This window comes from Poecilia mexicana, unplaced genomic scaffold (assembly GCF_051168715.1).
Source record: "Poecilia mexicana isolate PSO_F unplaced genomic scaffold, ASM5116871v1 scaffold_23, whole genome shotgun sequence".
Classification (NCBI taxonomy): Eukaryota; Metazoa; Chordata; class Actinopteri; order Cyprinodontiformes; family Poeciliidae; genus Poecilia; species Poecilia mexicana.
The window spans coordinates 13,140,069-13,165,401 of record NW_028263392.1 but is presented as its reverse complement, the minus strand read 5'-3'; the positions used below and the strand labels follow the sequence as shown (position 1 = coordinate 13,165,401).

Here is a 25,333-nt window from a genome sequence, read left to right as displayed (position 1 = left end):
GGTTGTCCAGTTGCTGCAGCAACCTGCTTTTGTTTAGCGCTCTGTGGATTCGCATCCTGAAAACACAACTTCTGTGGAGGATTTGTGGGTTTTGGGGAGAGAATGATTGTAGAACGAGATTCACTAAAGTATAAAGTGTGAGATCTTTTCCTCTTCTGCAAACACAGGCTTTCCCAGGGAGGTTTGATTTACCGTGGAGTCCAATTATGGGAAAAGAAACGCTTCCCAAATCACTGCGGCTGACGTCTTGATGATGCTGTTTCTTCATGAATCCAGCAGATGAAGATGATCCATCTTCTTGAGGGACAGGCCTGGAGTGAGCTGGTGCGATACGCACTGTCGCCTGAGATCAAATGTTGGTCTTCTTTCAGAAAGAAGGAAAAAAAACAAACTCTCCAGTCGCACGCAGAGGGAGAAACGAAGCGAGAAGAGCATCTGTCAGCAGCGCAGCCCTGCAGACCGTGCTGCGGTTTCACTGCAAGGTCTCTGTGACCTGGTACCGATAATGTTCTGGGCCTCACTGTTGGCTTTAACCCCGTCCAGCAGAAAGGCAACACGATACTTGAATCATTCATAATTAGCTCCTTCCCTTTGCTTAATAACACACAAAGACAAATGGCTTCCAAGAATTTCCCAAATGAAAACAGTTGGTTTGGAATTAGAAGCTAGAAAATGGTCTACAAGCCTCCTTTTCTTTCAACTCTTTTTGCGTCAGCAACTTTTCCTGCCTCTTTTGAATGTAAAAACCGAACTTTTGAGGACACATTTCATGAAAATAAACATTTATTTCTCTTTTTACATAATATTTACCTTTCATACACATATCAAAGAACACTAGTCAAGATTTTCTACGGTTGGGGATGTTTACGGCATCAGTTGGCCTTTCTTCAAGTTTCTGGTCTCTGCTGATGATCCAGTTTTGATCCTAGGATGAGTTGAGCTTCTCCAGAGCACTGTGAAGGGTCTTCAGGTCCTCTCGGACCTGGCTCAAAGCGTTCTGGACCTTGCTTGGCTGGTCCAGAACCTCCACACTGCAGGTGAAAGGGTCGTAGCGGACTGCAAAGGGACGCTTGATGTTAGCAGAGTATTTCCTGTCAGAAAGAAACACATTCATATCCATTACATCTCGTTTCTCAGGAAACAGCCACTGATGTATATGTTAAATACATCAATGATTTAGCAAAGAGGGGTCATTTATTCATCCAATGTATATTTAGGTCCAGAAACCTTAGATGGCTTCACTGATCAAAGGTTGGCCCATATTATGCCTGCTTAGAAACAAATGCTACGCACCACTTATTCCTTTCCTCACTGGTAGAAACAATAGTCTCCATCAATTGTGGTCAAAGTTTTTGTTCGTTACACATGTGTAGTGTCTTTTTGCATCAACTTAACACTCTAATTTTTAGGCCGATTTGTCACCAATAAATTGTTCTTGAATGGTGTTTGACTTCTCTTTTCATTCATGGAAGCAGTTGGTCTCAGAACTGGAAGGAATCCTTCTTTCTGGGATGAGAATTAACTCGTACATGGATTGTGGCAGAAAATCTTCACTTTGCACCAGTTTCCTGCTGTCCCCCCTTGGACTTCCCAATAAAATCCAATCTACCATTTGCCATCTTTCTTGTCACCAAGTCTTTGGTGTTCATCTAAATCTACATGTACCCATTTATTACCAGTCCTGTGCAATCTGCACTGGTGGCAACATAATTCTGGACCAAACTTCTATGTAGGAGATGTTTATGGATGTTGCTAGACTAGATAAGATTAGAACCGAGCAGAATTGCATAGGAAGGAAATGGCTATAGAAGTCTGAGATAAATTAGACATTGTTTTCAAAATTTGTACAAATTAGTGACTTAATTTAACACATTTTTTCTGGAGACCATTCCTTTTTCCAAATTAGCCCAATTTTAGTCCGATTGAACGGGGAGTGACCTTGGACATCAATTTCCAAGTCTTGCCAAAGATTCTTAATGGGATTTCTTGTTGTTATACTGCTGGAAAGAAGAACATAATCTCAGTGTTTCGTTATATCCAACTTCCCTCGCCTTCCTTAAGAAAAGTTTCCCCACAGCATGTTTCTTGGTCTGTTCAGTTTGACCTTTGCTATTTTCCCTACATGGCCAACAGGAAACAGGACTACTTCTTCTCAATCTCAATAGAGGACAGACTGGTGGAGTACAGGAGATTCTTAATTTTCTTGGCTGATTAATCCCTGTGACAACAGGTGGACAGGAATTTAATTAGCAGATAGTCTAATTATCTCCACATCTATTTCCTTCTCTATAAACTTTTCTCATAAAGATCCCCTATACGTACCTCAGCTTCACCTTTGCGTCCTCAAAGCTTTCAGACACAAAGTAAACCGACTGGTAGGTTTGGTCCTGGTACGGCTGCACCGCCGTCTCCTCTGGGTTGAACGGCTTGTATTCGGGTTCGTTTGACAGGGCGTACTGAGGGGGGAAAGGACCATCAGCACAACAAACAAAGACTTATTTGTGTGTGAAGAAGAAAAACAATGAAACTCACAACAAGCTCTCCATACGAGGAGAGGAGACCAGCTCCGTAAGCTTTGACTTCACCATTCTGCTTGCAGAGGCCAAACTCCACAGTGAACCAGTATAACTGGAGAGGAGAAGTATGATGGCGTGTTAAGGCCATCGTAGAGAAGAAGAAATTTAAGAGTAAATTTCACAGAAAAAAATCTTTAAAATGTCTAATCTTGCGAAGTTGAAAATTTTTGTCAAAAATCTCAAAAATGTTCTTTAAAAAATTCCTCAAATGTAATTTGTCTCTTGGAAATTTTTGATTTTTCAAACTCAGAAATGCCCATGTTTTTTCTCGGAAATTTCTTAAATCAATCTCAGAATTTTTGAGGGTTTTTTTCTCTCTGAAAGGTACTCCTTTATTCCTATCTACAAATCAAACAAATCAGCATCGTTTTATGTGCAGATATGCAGTTGCTGCGTTTTGCCACTAGATGGCAGCAGAGGCTCATAACTTTACTACCGTTGAAAGTTTTTCAATCTCCTCATCTGAAGCTCCAAGCGAGGCGAGTCCAATCTCCTGGAAACAAACAAAAATGTGTAAAAAAAAAACTGTTAGAGGTGATTTAAGCAAAAACAGACAGCTGGACTGATATGGGAATATTTACCTGGGAAAACTGTGCGAATTCCCGATCTCCCAGCATGGGGATGTGTCCGAGCAGCTCGTGGCAGCAGTCCCTGTCAGGGCAGATTGATCCAAGTTAGTGAGCTGAACAGACGCTTTCATGAGCCTGATGCTGGAAAACGAACTCACGGTTCAGGGGAGTGCATGGGGGAAGACGGGTGTCGGATGTACTGGGTGCACTGGAAGACCCTGAAGGCCAAACTGGCCAGAAAGTCTCTGGCTGAGAGCAAGCCGGCGACCGGACGCAGCTGGAAACCAGTTTTCTCTAAACACACAGAGGGAAAGTAGACAAAAGTCACACATTTTTAAAAGTTGATGATGTTTTCTGTATTTAGGAGCTTGGGACTGGTTCTTTTTTTTCTTTTGTATTTTCTGTATTCTGTACTGTATTTTCTTTTTTCTGACCTTTCAGGAAGGTGGACACGTCTCGGAGCTGAGGGATGCGATCCTCTCCGTATCCGCACTCGTCCTCCAGCTGCTGCAGGCTGTCCAGGAACTGCCTGCAGGCCAGGCTGGGATAAACACTCCTCAGCTGCTGGTAAACCTTTCTCCTGTAAGCAGCAGATGGAACGTCACCTCTTCTGTCACATTTAAATCGTTTATCGCACAGCGTTTGTAGCTTACCATGTGGATATTTCTTCTGCTGTGTACTCCACCGTGGGCAGCGGGTCGCCTCTGCAGCAGAGACACAGTTTTAGGAGAGGAGAGAACTTTTTTAATTTATCACCAATATCGGACTTTAAGAGATTTTTACTCACTGTTTGTATCTAAATGCGAGTTCAGAGATGGCCGCTCGTCTTTTTCTGTACTCTGAGTCATTATATCCCTGCAGAAAAGAAGGAATTTAGATAAATTTACCTCTAGATTTAATCTTTGTGCAAAAACTTCTGTACAAAATGTTTTATATGTATTTGATGGACCTTCACATTATTCACCAACACCAGTTTATTAAGGACCAACAGGAAGAAAACTAAGGCTACATTCACACTGCAGCCTGAAGTGACCCAATTCCGATTTTTTTGTCAAATCAGATTTTTAGGCATTTCCAAATATATGCGACTTGTATGACGACCTGAAAGTGTCCCGCATGCGCTGTAGAGGGCGCAATTACCTCACACATAGAAATCGTGCTCAGAGTTTTGCCAACCGCCACAAAGAAGAAGCGCTCAGTGTTTGCCGGAGAAGTAAACATGGCTCCAAATGGTGGAGCATATCTTATCATTTTGAAGTTGTTGTCCGACCAGAACCAGCACATTAACAACTTAATCCTCATTCTGGTCCGCCATGGTTGTTGTTTTTCTTCCCGCTTGCGAGTATCGTGACGTTAGGATCGGATGAACGCGAACTGGCCGATCAGATTCTGATCAGATATTTATCGGATATCAAATTGCCTGGATCGCATTCGACAAAAAAAAAAAAAAAATCCGACTTGTGTTGTTCGGACTTTCATGAAACGATCAATCGGAATTGGGTCACGTCTTGCATTGTGAACGCAACCTAAGAGTTGTTTACATAAACACTCACAGGATGGTCGCAGTGTAAGTCTGGATCAAATTTCGTTATCAGCAGGTTGCACCTGTCCAGGTCTTTAATCTGTCGAGGAAACCAGGGAGCTGCAAAGACCGGAAACACAAATCGGTTCATAAAGGGTTCATAAAGAGTCTAAATGTTAAATCCCGCCTGTGGGGTCCTACCTTTCTCCTCGGGCACGGCGCGAACATCGTCGGCGACCCGTTTCAGCGAGTTGATGAACACGTCCAAGTCCGAGCGGTGGACCTCACAGCTCATGAAGAACTCCAGGTCAGGAAGTCCGCCGAACTTGGACTTCCTCCTGGGCCTGCTCTCCACATGGAGAAGTTTGGCTTCAAACGTCTAAATGATCAGAAATGTACACACAATGTTCGCTTGCCATTCAACACTTTGGGATTTGTACAGCTAAAGCAGGAAATTGGATATTTTTAAAATATTTTTCTAAGTTCAAGGACTTGATTCTGGCTATTTTATTGCAGAACTGTATCTGCAGCCTTCCTAAATTTGTTAGTATAAACAAATAAAATGTTGGCATAATTAAATAAATTTAGAAAACAAACTCTTCAGATATTCTACTTTCTATTTTTCTTAGAAGTTATTTTAATTTTCATTTTGAATTTGCATAACTTTTTGCAGTTATAGAAAATATAAAGCAGTCCTTCTTAAGCTAAAATTAAATTTACAAATTACACAAAATAACTTTATTTCATGGTTTAAAAGTTGAATTAAATTGAACTTAAATCACAGAAATGGTCACATTAGCATTTATTACTAAAGTTTTGCTTGAAAATCACATTAGACGACTGTACATTTTTTTAAAGTAAATTATTTTTGAGTTCTTCCTGGCAGTATTTTACTGTTTTTCCTTTTTTTTTTTTTTTTTTAGTTAAATTTTATTTTTTAGCATTTTATTTACATCAAGACTCTTTCTAGGGTTTGTTTTAACTTAAAAGCCTCTAAATACAGCAATGAATTTGTTATTAATAGCAATTTTGATGGCAATACAAATAATCAAGTACATTGATTAAGTGAGAATAAAATTAATAAATACATCATAAATAAATTAGAATCAAGTTTCAAATGTTTTATGTGGATGAAACGATCAATTAGTGAATATTTTAGATAAATGCGAAATATTAATATTAATTACATTTAACTTTTCTGTCAAACCCTCTTAGTTTTGATGCAGCCTCATTATAAAATAAAATATTTGCTTTCAGGTATTAATGAACTTGAACTGGATTAGATTTAACTTAAATTTGCTCTCATAAATGAACCATTTATACTAATAACATGATAAAAAATGTCAATTTATTTATAAATACTTTAAAAACAGATATTAACTGCACCAAAGTGCAAACCACAGACAAAAACACAAATAATAATGTAATGATACAAAATAATGTAATAATTCAGTAATAAATAAAGCAATGTAATTAATGATTTAGTAAAATAAATATTTATTTAGAAATTTTCTTTACTTTAAGCTGGATTTTCACCTTATAAAATGGTTTTAAGAACCCAAATTTATACCAGGAAGTCATAAAGTAACATAGAACTTAATTAAATATTATTTTACCTCAAATATTTTCCCAGTTTGAAAGAATCCGGAGTTTTTCTCGTTGCTGAGCGCGAACAGGACGCTCACGGTGACCGTGCCGTCCTTCTCCTCGAACACGGCCCCGTTCCCGGATCCTGAGGGCCCCGCTGAGGGCCCCGCGGAGCCGCTGCCGATGCGCTCCCGGCGCGCATCCTCGATCAGGCTCTGCTTCCTGCCGCCGAGCGCCTGCGCCGCGCCGTCGGTCTTCATGTGTCCGCGCTGTGCTGCAGCTTCGTCGGTCACTGGAGCGAGCGGGCGGTGCACCTTCATCCCCGCTGCCGCTGCGGGTCGGGGTTAAATAAGCGCTCCGAGTGGATTGATGGAGGTAAATTGCGCAGGCGCAACACGTGAGTCCGGCTTTTTGGGGAGCCGTGCGTCATTTTTCTATTTATGGGTTTTGTTTGGAGAGGAAAAAACAGTTCAGGTGAATTTAACAGATGTTTTCAAGCAGAAACATCAGGGTTACATAAATGTTACACACGGTGATAAAATAAATTCTGTCTCATTAAGTGTAGATGCTCGTATATTTACATTTTTCACCTGCACTTATTCAGAGGTCTAAGTTCAGGTGAAAAATGTAAACGATTATTTGAATAAACTTTATTCTCTTTCAGTCAAAGTGTCCAAACTTTAGATTTGTTTAAAAATGTTCTGGAAATTAAACTTGAACAAATTTAGATTATTTAAAGTGTTTTATTTGTTTTCATCTAACTGGAAGTTGTTCCCAAATTATTTTCCGTCTCAGTTTAGATTCTGTGACCTGATTTTTGTTTTATTTTTTATTTTTTTACTGTTTTAAAGAAAATTGACCAATTTTATAAGCAAATAGAGAAAATTCATAAAAACATTAACATTAAACATCCATCCATCATCCATCAATCATCATTTAACCATCCAACCAACCAACTATCCATCCATCCATCCATCCATCCATCATCCATCTATTTATCCATCCATCCATCATTTAACTATCATCCATCCAGCTGTCCTTTAACCAACCAACCAACCATTCATTAATTCATTCATTCATTCAACCATCCAACCAACCAACTATCCATCCATCCATCCATCATTTATCTATCCATCCATCATCCATCTATTTATCCATCCATCCATCATTTAACTATCATCCATCCAGCTGTCCTTTAACTAACCAACCATTCATTCATTCAACCAACCAACCAACTATCTATCCATCCATCCATCCATCCATCCATCCTTTAACCATCCATCCAACCGACCAACCAACCAACCAACCATTCATTCATTCATTCATTCAACCAACCAACCAACTATCTATCTATCCATCCATCCATCCTTTAACCATCCATCCAACCGACCAACCATTCATTCATTCATTCATTCAACCAACCAACCAACTATCTATCCATCCATCCATCCATCCATCCATCCATCCTTTAACCATCCATCCAACCGACCAACCAACCAACCATTCATTCATTCATTCATTCAACCAACCAACCAACTATCTATCTATCCATCCATCCTTTAACCATCCATCCAACCGACCAACCAATCATTCATTCATTCATTCAACCAACCAACCAACTATCTATCCATCCATCCTTTAACCATCCATCCAACCGACCAACCAACCAACCAACCATTCATTCATTCATTCATTCATTCAACCAACCAACCAACTATCTATCTATCCATCCATCCATCCTTTAACCATCCATCCAACCGACCAACCATTCATTCATTCATTCATTCAACCAACCAACCAACTATCTATCCATCCATCCATCCATCCTTTAACCATCCATCCAACCGACCAACCAACCAACCAACCATTCATTCATTCATTCATTCAACCAACCAACCAACTATCTATCCATCCATCCTTTAACCATCCATCCAACCAACCAACCAACAATTTTTTCATTCATTCATCCATTCATTCATTTAATCATCCAACCAACCAATTATCCATCCGTCCATCTTGTCCATAAATTCTGTATTTTTCAGTAGAACAGGTTTGGACCTGAACACCAGTTATGAATCCATTAAAGACAAATTTCTGGTCATAATTCTGGAGTTTGTAGAGGAACATAATGAAAGATGAAACATTTATTTTTATTAATTTTAATGCATAAAAATCATTTGTCAGACGTAAAACGTGGAAACAGGAAAAATCTCTTCACTACAAAATGCGTAGAAGCAAATCAGAGAAATGAAAAGTGCTATAGGTGAAGTTTATATTCAACAAAACTTAACTAAAAGATGTTGACTACCAAATACATCCATTTTGAAAAATAACTTCAGTAACATTCATGCAGCTATAACACACAATGTCCTGTTTACGTTGCATGCTGCAGTTTATTTCAGACGTTTTCTACCCTAATATTCAGGATGCTATAATTGTTGTTTAGCTAAACTGAGAAGAAACAACAGAAACTGAAATCATTTTATCTGAACTGGATCAGCAGCTACTCCAGTTTCTTCAGGGCTTCGCACAACTTCCCCAGCTCACCTGAAGAAAATCAAACATCAAACCAGAGAGTTTAATTAGTAAAAAGATGAACAGAAGTGTTGGTGATACTTTATCTGAAGGAGCCTGAATGTTAAACGGTAAATAATGACACTTTTACTGGACTTTTAATGCAAGTTTGCTTTAAACGTGTCGATATTTATCAAATAACCACATAAACTTTCATGTTTATGACAGCATCCTGTCAAATAAAGTGCTACCAAAGTGTTTTTGTTGTTTTTTCAAAGATTTTATAAGCAGTGAAATAAAAATAAACCTCTTCAGTCGCCTCATTAATATGCGTCTGACGCAGCCCATCAAAGCTAAATTTAGCTTTCAATTAAGGAGCGGGTGTTATGTTGATAATGTTTATTTATGTTCAGTCTTTTGAAAAAGGCTGGAAGTAAATCTAAAATACAGAATGATGATGATAATAATAATGTTTGTACCTTTTCTTTATCTTTAGTGTTAAGAACATGAAGTTAGGAGAAAATATTTAAATAAATTTGATCAACTAAACCAAACTTAACATATTTATGTTTGTCCAGATTTTATTCTCTATCCTCTATGAAACTGTTCTTCCTTCCTTCCCTCATCCCTCGTTTCTTCATTTGTTCCATCTTTTCTGTCATTCCTTTTCCTTCCTTTCTTTCTATTTTGTTGCCTCCATCTCATTGCTTGTTTTCTGTTTTTCCTTCCTTTTTTCTTCCTTCCTTTTCCTTATTTCCTTCCTTCCTTTTTCTCCTTCCTTCATTCTGTCCTTCCTTCCTTCCTTCTTTCATTCCTTCCTTCTTACCTTGTTCCCTCAATCTCATTCCTTGTCATCCTCCTTTCTGTTTCTTCCTTCCTTCTGTCTTTTCTTCATTCTTGTTCCTTCCCTCTCATTTCTTGTGTTTTTTTCCTTCCTTCCTTCCTTCCTTCCTTCCTTCCTTCCTTCCTTCCTTCCTTCCTTCCTTCCTTCCTTCCTTCCTTCCTTCCTTCCTTCCTTCCTTCCTTCCTTCCTTCCTTCCTTCCTTCCTTCCTTCCTTCCTTCCTTCCTTCCATTCTTCTTTCTTCCTTCCTTCCTTCCTTATTTACTTTCTTCCATCCTTCTTATTTCCTTTTTTCCATCCTTCCTTATTTCCTTTTTTCCATCCTTCTTTCTTTCTTCCTTCCTCGCTGCTGCGGCCTGAGAGCAGACACTGCTGCAGCAACGTGAGCTGAACGAAGCGGCGCCTTACTGTGGACGCAGTCGGCCAGGTTGGTGAGCTGCTGGGTGTTGTTGAGGACCTCGATGCTCTGGGTGTAGGGGTTGTAGCGCACCGAGAACGGCCTGGGGATGGTGGTGGCGAACTTCCTGTTTCACAAGCAGCTCAGACTCAACATCCACACCTTCAGACCGTCACGTCAAACTTCAACATGTTTCACTGGGTTTTATGCAAATCATTAACATGAGCAGGTTAGAAGAAAAGCCACTCTGGGGATGATGCGTTCAAATGCAGCGTTTTATTTTTATAAAAATGCGTTATCTTTTAATTCACTGGGTCATATTGGACTTTCACATCAACGAGGTGAAATATCTAATATTCAAAATCTGTTTCTTGTGCAAATATCAAAACTAACTTATAGGACAGGGTGTCCAAACTTTTAGCAACTGAACTTCAAAATAAAAATCAGGTATTTTTTAGGAAAAATGCAAAAATTATTGTATTATAAAAACAAGCTAAATACACAATATTTTGATTTTTGTGCATAAATAAATTATAAATCATCTCATTGGTATTCTAGGCTCCTCTTTTTCTCTTTTTTATATCATAGTTTAATAAATTGATTTGCTCCAATTCTACTGTTGTGTAAAAATTTTGTACTCAAATTAAAATTAAAGCCAAATTTTTAGTTATTATAAGATGAATATTTTGTGTTGTTGCTCAAGTTTTCCATTTTAGAACCATTTTAATTTGTTTACATCCTTTTATTTATTCATTTTAAGCATTTCACCATCAACAGTCTGGTGAAATAAAGCTGTGGTTTTCATAAATTATAGACGAGGGACGCAAATAATCATTGCAAGGGACACAAATGGCCCCCGAGTCCCTGATTTAGAATCTTGTTTTAAATAAATAACTTTTAAATATTAATAAAAGGTACCAGTTCCAGTGGCAGATGTAGGAAAATTAAATAATTATTTTCTTAAAATAAGCTCCTATTTCTTGCTCGTTGGTTAGTTTTGTTTTATTTCTAGTGTTCTGCGATATTTGCACCAGAAAGTAGATAAATACCTGGTGACATTTTGTGTTTTTATAGTGAGAATCGCCTAAAATCAGAGCACATACTTCACTTTCTCCTTGGCGTCCTCGAAGCTCTCAGCAACGAAGTAAACGGGCTGGTACTCGGTAATCGGGTATTTTTGCTGGGTAGTCTTCTCCGGGTCGAAAGGTTTCAGCTGGGGCTTATCCGTTAGGCAGTACTGGAAACGATAAAAAACAAAAACAACACGTTTACAGCATTCCTCAATGGTTTCCATAGTAACAGTAAGCAGGAAGTGCAGCATGGTTTGACAGAGTGCACTTCCTGCTGGTGGCTGATGATGTAAGACGCTGACCTGGATTTTCTCCTTCGCTCACCCAGTGAACTGAATCACAGCCGCCCAGCAGGGGGGCTTCCCCACTGACACATTGAACTGAACCTGAGTGGACCACTAACCCACTCTGAGAAATAAACTGAATGTTTCAGAACAAACTTTCCATGCTAAAGCCTCCAAATAAGCATTAGCCCCTTTGCTAACCCACAGACAACGCTACAAGAAACATCCGTTTAGCATGGATGCTAACCGCATAGCTTCTGATTTTAGTTTGATTTTAGTTTTTGCACCAATGTTTAGCCTCCACCTAGCTTGATGAGTTTGACTGGCAGCCAATCAGAAAGATGAGTATGGCAAATTACATTTCAGTTATGTCATAATTATCTAAACAACTACAATGCTAAGAAAATAGAATAAAATATTATTAGAATAAAGTTGCACCAGAAATAACATGAGAATGAAATAGTATTATGAGATTAAAGTCAAAATATTACAACTTTATTCTCATTATTTTGACTTTATTACTGTAATCTGATAATAACATGACTTTACTCTCATTATTATAACTCGTTTTATGTCGACTTTATTCTTGTAAAACAATATTTTTCCCTGTAATTTTAGGATTTTTTTTCGTTTTATTTCTCGTAATATTGTGAGTTTATTCTCATATTCAAATTTATTCTCAAACATGTAATATTATGATTTAATTCTTGTAATTTTTAAAAACTTTTTTTCTCATAAGTTATTTATCTTTTCCTAGAATTGACCCGATGCTCTGTTGTTAAAAAAAAAAAAGTTTTCATGACAAAAACTATTTCGTAAATTGTACCTCAACTTTCCAGGGCCGCCATAGTCTCCCCCTTGTGGCCTCCTTGTGGCCCGCGGCCCCCACTTTGAGAAACACTGTGTTATCATGTTTGAAAGCTTCCTGTTACCTTCAGCTCCCCGAATGACGACAGCAGACCAGCTCCGTACACCTTGATGTCGGAGCCTTGCTTGCAGAGGCCAAACTCGATGGTGAACCAGTAAACCTGGAAACACAAAATACGTAAAATCTGATCTCTACGCTTCTTCTTAAATCTTACTTCCTCTAAAACTTTGTGATATCGACCAAAAGTTCTCATGGGCCGAGAAAATACAAGTAAAGTTCTGTTCTAGGCTGTAAACATATATTTGGTGATTCATTCCCTTATATAATAACTAAGCCAGTGTAAAAAGTTTACTTCTGTAAAACTTAAATAAATTAATCGGTTCTATTTAATTTTTTAGGCAAAAGTTTTAGGAGCCATTTCCAGTTGGGAAGCAATTTATTTGCTTTTGAGTTGGTCTCTCAACTCTAAAATTTTAACAATTTGACTCTTTCTTGAACAGTATTATTATTGTATAGTTATTTTTTCTAAATAATATACTCACAGTAGCAAGTTTCTCAATGTACTCATCAGGGGCACCAAGAGAAGCAAGACCGATTTCCTGTAATAAAAATAGATGAGATTAATTTTCCCACAGAAAAACATAATTAAAACATTATGTTTAAAATATGTTTAATTATGTAAGATTATGTAAGACCTTTGCTTTAGGAGGATGAATACCTGAGAAAACTGGGCAAAACGAGGGTCAGCAAACAGAGGAACGTGTCCTAGGAGTTCATGGCAAACATCCCTGTTAAAGAAAATTACATTATTTTACACCATTAATGCAAAATTCATATTTAATTTAACGACAAACGTGTGAATGCGTACGGCTCGGGTGTGTATGTGGGCTCGGAGCCGTGACGGATGTACTGCGTGGAATGGAAAACTCGGAAGGCAAGTCCAGCCAGGAAGTCCCGGGATGAGAGCAGACCGGCTACTGGGCGGAGCCGAAAACCAGTACAGGCTGTGGGAGGGCAGCAGACATGAAACACAACACGACGCGTTTTCAAACACAGGAAGTGGGGCATTTCATTAGGTCAAGCCATCTCAAAATAAGGCGCTTCATGTTGTGTGTTACGCAAGAAATTCATGACTCAGTGGGTCATGAAGAGACATTTTTACTCGTGTTGTTTCTAAAAACAATAATTTCTTTAATAAATTCCCTTTTATTGCTGTAATAATAAAAATAAGAAATTAAACACCTGATCCAGTTTATAGAAGTTTAAATAATTATTTTTAGAGCATTTACGACATTTTAAAACATAAAATTGCTTTTAAATTTACCCAGATTCACACCAAGTGCTAATCTGTTTAGCTAGTGATTATTAGCCAAGATTCTTGAATGGTTTTGCAAAATTGTAAATAGATTGCTTTTAGAAAAAAAAAAAAACTTAGCCCTTATGGAAACATTTATAATTAATGCTTGTGCTTATCCATTAAATTATTTGCTCTTTACCAAAGATTACCTGACATTTTTCATTCAGTTACCTTATAAATTTACTTTTGTTGTATAAAGTATTGCTATAAATTATTACAAAGTAAATAGCAGTTTTAGACAATGGCAACAACAAATCTGATAAGGATTTTTATACACTAAAAAAATGTTTACATTGGCCATTGCATTACGTAACTGATTACAAAGTTTTAATATCTGAAATCCTGCCAAGCTTTTCTGTTTTATCCACAGTTTTCACTGAACGCTGTCATTTTTCTATTTTTAAGCAGTTATGAGGCAAAACCTTAAACTGTTACTGCAGAAGTTACTCAACTAGTTGTTGCTAGGTAACCAAAGAATGAGTGAGTTGCTAGGTAACCAAAGAGTGAGTGAGTTGCTAGGTAACCAAAGAGTGAGCGAGTAAAGTTGATATTGCTGTGAGAGGTGGAGCTGCTAATCCTTTTATCTTATTTCCCAGAATGCCGTGTGGTTCTGGACCAGAGTTCGGTGGATATTCTATCAGATTATCTATTGATATTGTCTATCGTGACTATTACCCAGCTCTAATCTGAATTTATTAGTCACCAACAATATAAATAGCTAAAATCAAACTGTAATCAAATAATATCTGATTCATCATATTGTACGTCTGAGACTAAAATAATACTAATAGCTTAAAACTGAATGATTCCCTATAAGACTAAACTTTAAAGAAAATGTTTAATGGTACTTGATGTTATGCTGACACATTACCCATATCTCATTCTCTCATTAGTGATATTTTTAATGTTGAACCAGGTGAAGTTCATCTAAATCTTGTTGTTTTTTAGGCCAAAAGTTGGACAGGTCGAGTCTGGCTCCATTAATGAAACTCACACTGCAGGAAGCGGGAGACGTCCTCCAGCTGCGGGATGTTGTCCGGCTTGTAGCCGCAGTATTCCTCCAGCAGAGGGAAAACCCGGTTGTGTTCGCGGCAGGCGTGAGTCGGGTACAGGGCCTTGAGCTCCCTGAACACAACCCCCCATGTGACCTTCTCCTCCTCCGTGTACTCCACCCTGGGGATCGCCTGGCCGCTGGGACAGACGAAGGTAAACATGTCGGATACGTAAAGAAAGCAGTTTGCTTAAAGGATTAATTCATCAAATGAGATCTGAGTTATTTGCTGGTGTCTTGAAAAACCCAACAAACGTAGACAGTGATGTATTTTATTGCAATTTTATGTTATAGACCAACAAAAACAGGAAATAATGGTGAAGTGGAACAAAAATAATGCATGGATTTCATTTTTACTCAGCTGCAGTATGTAAGTTTTATTTAAAAAAATGTGTTTCACATAGTTGTTAATAGCTAAGGTAAGGTGAATTTATTTATGTAGCACATGTTCAGCAACAAGGCATTTCAGAGTGCTTTACATGAATGAGAAGGAAATGCAAACAAAAACAACAAACCAAAAGAAAGAGAAACCAGCACAGCAAAAGAAAAACTACACTTTAAAATGTTCCAGTTGATCTGGGTTGCTAAGTATAAAGCTAAATGTTGGTCTAAAGTAATAAGTCCTTAATACTGTCACCATGTACTGACTGTGTAATATGACACAGATAATCTGTTAAAAGACCGATTGCCTAAGACCCTCCTCCTGGCTCTGATTGGTTGTTTCTAGCTACTACTTGGAGATGACAGAGAAGCCCGATTTTTGTATTTTTCCTCAAATTATCTCTCTGATAATGTCACAACATAATGTCAGTTTCAACAAATATGTAAAAAACATTTTTTGTTCCAACTCCAGCTAAAGCTTCCCATCTGAAATTTTTGTTGTTGTTGTTGTTGTTTTGCTAAATAGCTGAAGCTCAGTCAGATTGGATGGAGAACCTCTATACACAACTATTTATTGTCTTATTCTCAATTGGACTTCAACTAGGCCCTTCAGATACATCTTAATGTTTGAATTTAATCAGTTTCCTTGTTGCTCTGGTTCCATGTTTGTTTTGTTTTGTGGCTGAAGATTCTCCCACACAAATTCACAAAGTTTGTGGTTGAAACGTGACGTAAACTGTGAAAAATCTTAAGGGATATGAATACTTTTGCATGACGCTGTAATAATCTTGTTCTTAATATTCAATTGACCCTAGATTAAAAAGAAAGAGAATAAATTATTCTAATTTTCAAGGCAACAAAAAGAACTACACTGTAAAAACACAAAAGTAGTTTTGGTGTAGTTTCTAGTGAAAATATGTTAGTACACTTGAAATAAGAGATTTTGGAACTTGTTTTAAGTCAGTAAATCCTTAATATTGATGAAAAAGTACTGGTTTTAACATGCAGAAAATGTTTTAAGTGAAAAGGTCTTAAAACTAGCGGAACTAGTGAGGGTTTTATCAATTTTAACCAATTATTGAGTTAAAAAAAAGCTCCTACATCTTGCTGAAAAGTTATGTGTGAATTACCTTTAAGACATTTGGACATGAACTAGCCCTAAATTACTTGATAGGATTTTTGTTTTTGCAGCATACGCTAACATTTCACACCCTAACAGCCAAAAAATCTACTTTTTAAAGAGAGTAGTTACTGTCTGTAGTTGTAGGCGATGTCAGCGAACTCCTTCCTGCGGGCTCTGTACACCGGATCTTTGAAGCCCTGGACGCATAAAGGGAAATCCATGTTAGAAGTGATAAATCAAAGAGTGGAAATCCTCCGCTAAACCCTCTGTGGCCTTTGACAGCATTATGCACACCGTCTCCAACAAGAGCCTCCATCTACATATTCAAATGAAACCTTTGAGGAGTGTCTTTCAGTTCACAGCAAATCCATTTTGCTTTAATGACACTGGCAAAAGGGAGCAATTATCTATAATTACAGGGGCTCAATTAAAGCAATGACATCAATTTGTGAGACTGTGTGCTTTCCATTACAATGGACGCTGGAGTGCGCCCTGTCATCCTCGTGGCCCGGCTTTTTATGAGCCGCGTGGGCGTGCGTATCTTTATGAAAACATGCAGGGAAGACGCAGGATGTGGAGAAACAGAAGATGATGGATGAGTCAGAACTCACCGGGTGATCAGCATCCAGCTCCGAACCGTAGCTGAGGATCTGGTTGGCAAAGCGGTCCAAGTCCTGGATGTCCTTCGGGAACCATGGCACTGAAGGATAAAGACATTTATTACGTGTTTTTATTAACATTTTATGGGGTTTGAACACTTTATTTTGCCTCAGATATTTATTCTTGGGTTAATCTTCATTGGACAAGAGCAGCAACCAATTATTATTTCAGTAACTGATTATTTCAATGATTAAATGGATAAAAATTGGCAAATTTACAGATTTTCCATTTAGCTATTTAAGTTTTTCTTATATACAATATTACAGAATAAATAAAATAATTTAATACCTTTTTTAATTAAATAACATAATATTCCTTTAGTGAATTCAATTGGGTGAAGCTAAAACTAAACCGTTTGAGAATTTTGGCAAAAACAATATTTACAGACAAACATGTTTTTATCTGTAAATAAAATAATCTATTTTAATTACAGCTGCCAATAATTACTTTTTTCTAACTTTGTATACACCAGTTAATGATTAATCAATTACTAAATTAATTGATGTTTACTCTAATAATCTCTAATAATCAATTAATCACAATTTATCCGATTAATCGTTTTAGTCCTACACTGGGCAGCCAGATTAGGAATAAATGTGAGGTTTTCCTAATTTATTAAGCACCAAAATTTTTTTATGCATTTCTCTTCAGTTTTAATGTTTTTTTAATTATTATTATTTAATTATTATTATTTGACATTTTTAGTATTGTTAGAATTGTTATTGATTTCATATGGTGTCCTATTTTTTCACAGAATAGCTACTTGGAATAAATATTAAGAAAGAATAATTCCATATTTATATTATATTTCTTAATTCTTTAAATTAATAAAATATGCAACCTCCTATTTTCTACCTCTTCAGTGGTATAAATTGATTATTATTTCTTGTGGTTGGTCTTTAATGCAGTATTTAAGTACATGACTTTTGCGTGTTCATTCAGATTTACGGCACACAGAAAAGACAATGGTCCAGTGATAAATCTACATTTAAGCGGTGTGGTCCAGCCTCGGGCCCATAAGGACAACAGACCCCAGATCAGGCTCGCCTATAAACAGCCTGTCTCCAAAACAGGCTGTAAATTCCCTGCGTCCAACTTGACCCTGACCAGTTGACCTTGGTGTCTACATGGATCCTTGGTGGGCCTGTCTGTCTCAGTCTGCCATGACCTTGGCATGTTCCGTCTCCCTGTGAGAAACATAGAGCTCCTCTGTCTGCGCCAGGCCTGTTGGTCCTCAGTAGCTAAACTAATGTGTTTCTGGAAACAACTAATAAAGAGGTCTGGGTGGAGGAGAGGGGACATGAGTCTTACTGGCGACACTCACTGTCTACTACCATGTCTGTCTTTGGTTAATAAATGAGACACTTCAGTGGTAATAATGGCAACTTCATAAAATTTATTTCAGCCATGGATCTGAAGATGGCGGTATTTAAATTTCACCCAAACATTCATGGTCAGGATAAGATTCAACATTTTATCTATTTTTGTTTTGTGCCTGAATGTATTGATGAAACCTGTTCAAAAACTGTTATATCAATCAATTCTTAAAATTAAATAATATTACTGAACATCTTTTCAGTCCCTCCACGATTTTTTGGAAACATTTGCAATATTTTGCTTATTTATGACGGTAAATGCAACTATTTATTACTCGCTGTATAGATCATGGACTGTAATCTGACATCAACAATTTTTGAGAAGAATCTGCAATAAACTCCCAATTATGTATTGGCGCAAAAAAGCACAGGGCTTTGTTGATTTTGTGTGAATTTCCATGGTAATTCTGAAGAAACTGGAGGGACTGATTGATAAAATCTGGCAGTAAACAGATAAAAACTGCATTGATTGATAACATAATATTTAAGGTCACAGGCCCTGAGTTTGACACATGTGATTTAGACCAAAAGAAACAGGATTAGTGTTTACTTAATTAAAATAAATAAATAAATAAAACAAAAACATAGCCACAAAGTGTTTTTCTGGAGCGTTTCCCAAGAATAAGTTAAAACTTTTCTTAACACCTGGCCAAAATATGCTTCATAACTTTCACTAAATGTTTTTTTAAAGCCTAGCATTGCAAAAGTGGTTTGAATGCATAGCAATGTAGCAACATTCGCATAATGTTTCACTCTCTTTCATCTGTTCTAACTGCTAGCTAACTGTTAGCTGTTAGCATACGTAACGTCTTTAAATATGTTGATTTAATTTCAGTGTTGTTTTAACTACTTTTGAGCTAAACTAAAGTCAATAATATAATTGAATTAGTTCAAGAACTCGTGTTATGTTGAATACTGTTCCGGTATCTGATTTTGTTTAGAAAAGCTTTCTGTTGCTAAGCTAAGCTAGCTGCCCCACTAGCATGCCGTGAAGCCGCGCTACAGAGCTGAGCTAATTAGCTAATCTTGGAGCCAGGTGTGCTGAAGCAGAGACACCTAAAAGTTTCATGGCGCCGTGTTCACCTGGCCCTGGAGGACTGGAGTTTAGGGTGAGAGCGCTACGCTTCTTGAATATTTGGGGTGGAACAACATTTTCTTGTTTTTCTGGTTTTCTTGTGTATTTATGTTTCATAAGAAATTTACAAATTGTTCAGCAAAATGTCGCATCTTAAAATTAACACCTTTCCCCAAAGGTCTAAAAGTTTTTTGTTAAATATATTTATTGTAACAAAGCAAATGTAATCTTTATTAGCAGGCTTCATAAAGTCATTATTAATAAGGTAAATACATTTTAAGTAAGTTTTCTTTTTAACTTTTCACCAAAAGCTGCAAGTTTTATTTTCTCAGTCCTACTATTGCATTGTCCTTGCATTTGTTTTCACTGCTAATCACTTTATGTTTATTTAAACACGAAAGATGTTGAACAATTGCACAGTTAAAATAAATTAAAATGAAAAGGTTTCTCAAATTGATGAGTAATGTCACTGCTTAGGACAAGTTTGTAATGTAATGAATCAATAAATTCAGCTAAATAAATTCAGAAAAATAATAAAATAGTATTTCACCTATACGTTTTGTAGATGTTGAGTAAATAGTTTCAAATAAATCTTTAAACTTTTCAGGTTATGATTTTTTGGATCCATTTCACTATGGTAATAGCGACCTTGTTTTAGCATCAGTATCAGATGAAAATTAATAAGTAATTAGCTGGTCATCCTTAGCCTTACTTTATTGGGAGTAAGGCTGTTTTGCCTATAGAATTTAGAATTAAATATAAGTTGGATTTTCAGTTTTTAGTTTTGCAGGTATTTAACTTCCTATTTTTTCTGAGAGAAATTGAAGCACCATTTCTTAGACTCTCAGCTGCTTATACATTTTTACCTCTCCACACAAGCACTTAGTTATGAGTTAGTTAATGTTGTGTTTTCATACTAACCTGTGTCCTTTTGCTTGTTGCGTGACAGCTCGTGCACATGGCCGCTGATCTGCGTGCGCAGGCTGTCGATAACCTCATCCAGGGCCTGAGAGCAGCTGGGCTCCACACTGATGAAGAACTCGTACTCTTCTTTGTTCATCCGCGAAGGACGAGACTCGATGTGTGTCAGATTGATGCCATTATCCTACACAAATGAAAGGGTAAGTAAGCCTTCATCTGTTTCAGCGCACTTCCTGTCTTTCACCACCAGAGGGTGTTGTGTGATAACTAAAGTCGTGGGTTTATCAGCATCGAGGCCTCCATGACCTGCTGTTACCAGCCTTGAACTCTGTCTGCAAACTAACTCAGCCAGACTAGACTTGCATAAAGAGTGCATTCACAAACCCACTTCATGGAGGCATTTCTGCTTTCTTCAGCAAAACTCCAAAACCACAGGTTTTCCAGACGTTTCTTGTTGGCATTCCTTAGTGTTTTCTTCAACATGGAAGACACCTAGCATGTGTGCCAAGTCTTTGTTTGAGTGTGTTTTCTTGTTTATGCAACATTTGAGGGGAGGAAGAGGGAGTATGTTGTTCTCTTTCTACTATAGGCTTAAAAGAAGAGGCGTGAGTGGGAGCGGGCCCCTAATTTACCCCATCTGGTTCCTATTCCACTTTTAAGTGTGGGGCCATGCATTGTATTTTTATTTCTCTAGCATTCTTTAAAAATAGGTCAAAATTTATATGATTATTAATTTTTACTTTGCAACAAAGACCAGTTAGAATTATCTAACTAGTCAGTTGTACTTGAGATTAAAATTAATTACATTTTAAGATTTAAAAGACTATTCACATTTACAAAAATAATTTGAGATGAACAGAGATTAAAAAAAACAAAATCAGGACTTCTAAAGAAACAAAAGAGAGGAGATCCGTTTTTACTTTATAAAGCAATAAAATATCATATTCAGTCCAGGTATAATGAAGTATTTTGATTAAGTAGAGTGCTGTATCATTACAAAGCAATATATATTTAATTTATTTATATATATATATAATATTTATATATTCTATTAAATATATAATATATATTTAAATATATATTATATGTTTATTATAATACATACTTCATTTTAATTTTTTTTATTTCCCTTAGGGATTAATAAAGTATTTTTGAATTTGAATATGTTTTGTTTTCATTTATTTTTTTTACGTATACACATTGCCTGTTTTGTGTTTAAGATGTATTTGTACATCTTAGTTGCTTAAATTTAATTTATTTTTGTTTTTTTAAGGAATATCTTATTTTTGAGAGGTTCTTACAAAAGAGGAAAAATATAAGTCAAAATTAACTTTTGAGAGAAGAGGTAGACTATACAAGAAAACTACTCATTCAAAACTTGTGTTTGTGTCAACATGTGTTCATTTTAATCTGTAAATTAATGAAATTAAAAATAAAATCTCATCTTATCCCACTTCATTCTGTTTGAATATCCCGCTGCTTACCTTTTCTACCTTTGTATAAAAACTAAAAACCGCGCTTAATCTGGTATTTTTGGCTGAAAATCATCAGGATGCTGCTGTCACTTTGTCTGATTTCTCTTTACAAGCCGTCGCTCCTTCCTGAATCCTGCTGACAACAACAATAATGTTGCATCAGCCTGAAAGGTCAAGGTCGGCATCACAAGTGCACCACGCAGCTTGAGTTCCTGGCGGATTAGGAGTCAGGAAGTTGTAATTTTTCAGGTTTTGAATGAAGATCAGACACATGAAACCTGTTCCTCTTGTTGGCGTTAACGTTGGGGTGGAATCAGTTGGTATCTGAGCAGCAGGGAGTCGGTACTGTCTTCACGGTTTGGGCTGGGGGTGGAGCAGGGGGAGGATCAGCACAGCAGCAGCTCATAGGTTCACCAAAAACCTTACAGCTGCTTGTTGACGGCAACATTTTTACTCAAACTTGGCATTGATTAGATCCAAAATGTTCACTCATAAAACCTCACAAATTCCTCTCAATCCAAAACATTATTTATTACTATTTAATAATTAATTGTTTTTCTTTCACAAAGAAGAAAAACATGGACTTTAAGGGTATGCTGCTTTTCTGCAAATCATTGTTTACTCAGGCAGTCATACTGTCACGTACTCCAGAATCAATCGATCGTTTTCACTGCAAATATTTATTTTATCCCAGAATTAGTCATATTGTTAAAAAACATCTCTAGAACGAAAACAAGGTGGAAAATCAAAACAGTTAATTACATTAACCAGGAGATTAATCTGTATCCTGTTGCATCCTGTGAGTTTAAGATAACAATTATTGTTTAAAACGATTAAATATCTCTCATCTAGAAGAAGAAAACCGGACTTTAATCTCAGTATTTTGACTCTAAATAATACAAAAAACTTTAAATTTCTTAGGTCAAAAGTCAAAATTGAGAAAAAACCTTTTTTCATTCAGTGGCTCTAATCCCCTTCTGTTCTAGAGACTATTTGAAGCACTCCACACCAAACTAATGTAAGGATCCATTAGTTCAATCTCTAGAGTAGCGCAGCAGCAAATGAAGGAGTGGCAGTTTATGGCAAGCAATTTGTGTATTTATTCCATATCCATTCAGATTCACATCACATTCAGATACTTGTGGATGATTATTTGAACAGATTCTTCTGAAATTGGGAAATTTGCCTCCATTTAATTTAACCAAAATGTTTTGAGTCAACTTATAAGACGCTATCTAAGCAGAAACTTGTTAACAGAAACAAAAAGTGTGGCTGACATTCAACCAAATGTTAGTATACACATTTAAAATGAGACATTTCTGTTCTCTGTATAAATATCTGAAATTAAATCTAGCAGTGGTTTTAGGATTGCCAAAATTAAAAAGAGATTAACTTGCTTCATTATCTTCAAAATCTTTTTTATTTAGTATTTAGTACAAAACACTATGTTTAAAATCCAAGTGCATGGTGGGAAATTAATCAGATTCAATTAACTCCACCAATTCTGGGTCAGAGATGCCGTTGACTTTGACTTTGGAGCTTCATCCAGTTTTTTAGGGAAACTTTTAATGTTTTAATTGGACATGAATTGAGCTGTTTAGTCAAAGTGAGGCTTTCAAACGTAATAACATTGAAGCTACAGTCGAGCATAGTGGTGGCAGCATCATGCTTTGGGGCTGTTTTGCTTGGCACTGGATGTCAGCCATATTTATTTTTGATAAAAGCTTAAAATATGTTGTTGTGGTTTGAATTTGAATTATACTGTAGCAGTTTATTATTTAAAGCCAAGATGGAACTGTAGAGCATGGTGGTGGCAGCATCATGCTGTGGGACTGTTTCATTGACTTTTTCATATTTTTTCACTTCTACAACAAGTTGACAACTAGATATTTAAAACTCGAGTTCAGTGAAATCTGATCTCGGCTGTAAAGTTTGAAAGATGCAATTTAAGCATAAGAGGGTTTTGTGACAGAATTGCATTGTGGGAAATGTAGGCTTATTGTTTTAACAATTTAACTGCTGTTAGACTTTATAACAGCAGTTAAATTAGAATGGAAATGCTTGTTTTCTAACTCACTGACGGTGTGCGTTTGTGTTAGAAAATCGCAGATGTTTTATATTATTTTAACTCCTAAAGTTTCGGGCTGAGCACCAAGAGAGGGGAACGTTTCCTGCCACGTCCGCTTTAATAAAAAAGAGATAACCTGCAGGCGAAACGTCAGTGGATCAAAGAGCTTCTTGCTGTTTACACACGACTGATATCCAAACAAAATCAAATTGGATCTTTAAATTTCTTAAAATTAGAGACAAAAACAACAAAAAATACCTTAACTATGTTTATTTTTACCCAAACTGTGCTAAAATGATAAAAAAAAAAAAATTAATTTAAGTTTTAGATGCTGAAATACTGTTTCTACATACGTGTTTTGTTTCATGTTAATCTTTAACTTAATGAAGCTATGATGCGTCATCAAGGTTGCGTCATGAATTTACCTTCTGCTCCCTGGAGCAGAAAGTAAATTTTTGAACTACTCCTTTAAGCAAATAAAACAAATTTCCATGTATCCTGAGTCAGATCAACATTAGGATATATATAAAGTTAAGTTTTTACCTCAAAGAGCCGCAGGGCCTTAGCCAGAGCTCCAACCTCCTCCTTCAGGGAGAAGATGCAGGTGATCACCTCCGACTTCCTGCTGGTGTCTTCTTCCAGATACGAGTTCCTTCTTCTCTGGAGAAAATAATAAAATATTCATATTTACTGGAACTCATAGCTCAGTTTCTGTTATTTTCTGCTGACGGATCGAGCGTGAGATCTCATTCTGAGCAGTGACATTCAGGAGACGACCTGAAGCAGACTTTGCACCCTTTGACCTCTGGAGCTAAAGGATGCATGGAAGCATTCCTGCGCCTCCATGACCCAACCAGTCAATGCACAAAACTTTTCCTTCTGCAGAGCAGAACTGAGAAAAATCTGGAATTTTTTTGGGGGGGGCATTTTTAAAAGCTGATTATTGCTGAAGCAGCTCCTGCAATTTGAATTGAAAATTTGCTAAAAAGTTGCATTTTTGTAGAGAAAAATTTCAGCTGCTGAAAGTTCCTGACAGTGGATCTGTGCATAGAGAGGGCTTTGTTTGTTTTTCACTCACATCAGCTGTTTTACTTTCTATTCACAGCACATAAAGGCAGAACCAGCTATTGTTTTTTGCTCTCACCAGAATTTTCCATTGATAAGGAGCTGTAAAATAATTTAAAAATCAATCAAAATTAGTTTGGAATAAGAGAAAAGTGACATTGTATATTTTTACCCCGGTGCCCGGCTCTCCTGTCTCTTCCTCCGGGCTGTGGTCTCCGTTCACTCTCTTGTAAGCGGCGTCCATCGTCTCTGCAGGTTTTGATGATCTGATGCTGGTTTCTCTGTCTCTGAGCCTCTCCTGTGCGTCGGGTTTTAACTTTACGTGGGCCACGTGACGCCACACCCCCTGTGTGTGTGTGTGTGTGTGTGTGTGTGTGTGTGTGTGTGTGTGTGTGTGTGTGTGTGTGTGTGTGTGTGTGTGTGTGTGTGTGTGTGTGTGTGTGTGTGTATCGGTACGTCACAGGACGGTTGTGAAACAGAACCGTTATGGTCACATCTGGATCCTGTTGTCCGCCGCTGGCCCCCGAGGCGACGCTCATGAAAGCCTGCATG

General features: G+C 37.1%; 2 protein-coding genes across 2 annotated transcripts; both read right to left on the bottom strand.

Annotated features, from left to right (window-relative positions):
- Positions 1-765: 765 nt before the first annotated feature.
- Positions 766-6,593, bottom strand: th2 (tyrosine hydroxylase 2). The gene is made up of 12 exons (XM_014999786.2): positions 6,284-6,593; positions 4,869-5,046; positions 4,699-4,787; positions 3,933-4,000; positions 3,799-3,849; positions 3,580-3,725; positions 3,304-3,439; positions 3,158-3,227; positions 3,013-3,069; positions 2,533-2,628; positions 2,323-2,456; positions 766-1,091 (listed from the first exon to the last, which is right to left on the bottom strand). The coding sequence occupies exons 1-12, from the start codon at positions 6,572-6,574 to the stop codon at positions 926-928; spliced, it is 1,482 nt and encodes a 493-aa protein (XP_014855272.2). The 5' UTR covers positions 6,575-6,593; the 3' UTR covers positions 766-925.
- Positions 6,594-8,397: 1,804 nt separating this feature from the next.
- pah (phenylalanine hydroxylase) lies at positions 8,398-25,098 on the bottom strand. Its single transcript, XM_014999788.2, has 13 exons — positions 24,954-25,098; positions 24,260-24,376; positions 20,174-20,357; positions 16,753-16,841; positions 16,271-16,338; positions 14,581-14,777; positions 13,098-13,233; positions 12,948-13,017; positions 12,772-12,828; positions 12,294-12,389; positions 11,111-11,244; positions 10,019-10,134; positions 8,398-8,801 (listed from the first exon to the last, which is right to left on the bottom strand). The coding sequence occupies exons 1-13, from the start codon at positions 25,023-25,025 to the stop codon at positions 8,758-8,760; spliced, it is 1,380 nt and encodes a 459-aa protein (XP_014855274.2). The 5' UTR covers positions 25,026-25,098; the 3' UTR covers positions 8,398-8,757.
- Positions 25,099-25,333: the final 235 nt, after the last annotated feature.

Bases quoted from the DNA above. Each gene is read 5' to 3' on its own strand.
- th2 (XM_014999786.2), bottom strand. From the start codon at position 6,574: ATGAAGGTGCACCGCCCGCTCGCTCCAGTGACCGACGAAGCTGCAGCA. The intron at 3,850-3,932 runs GTGAGTAAAAAT...TCTCTGCTGCAG, and splicing joins CTCGCATTTAGATACAAACA to AGGCGACCCGCTGCCCACGG. The intron at 1,092-2,322 runs GTACGTATAGGG...TCTTTCTGACAG, and splicing joins GACGCAAAGGTGAAGCTGAG to GAAATACTCTGCTAACATCA.
- pah (XM_014999788.2), bottom strand. From the start codon at position 25,025: ATGGACGCCGCTTACAAGAGAGTGAACGGAGACCACAGCCCGGAGGAA. The intron at 24,377-24,953 runs GTAAAAATATAC...TATTTTCTCCAG, and splicing joins CAGGAGAGCCGGGCACCGGG to AGAAGAAGGAACTCGTATCT. The intron at 12,829-12,947 runs GTATTCATCCTC...TTTTTATTACAG, and splicing joins GTTTTGCCCAGTTTTCTCAG to GAAATCGGTCTTGCTTCTCT.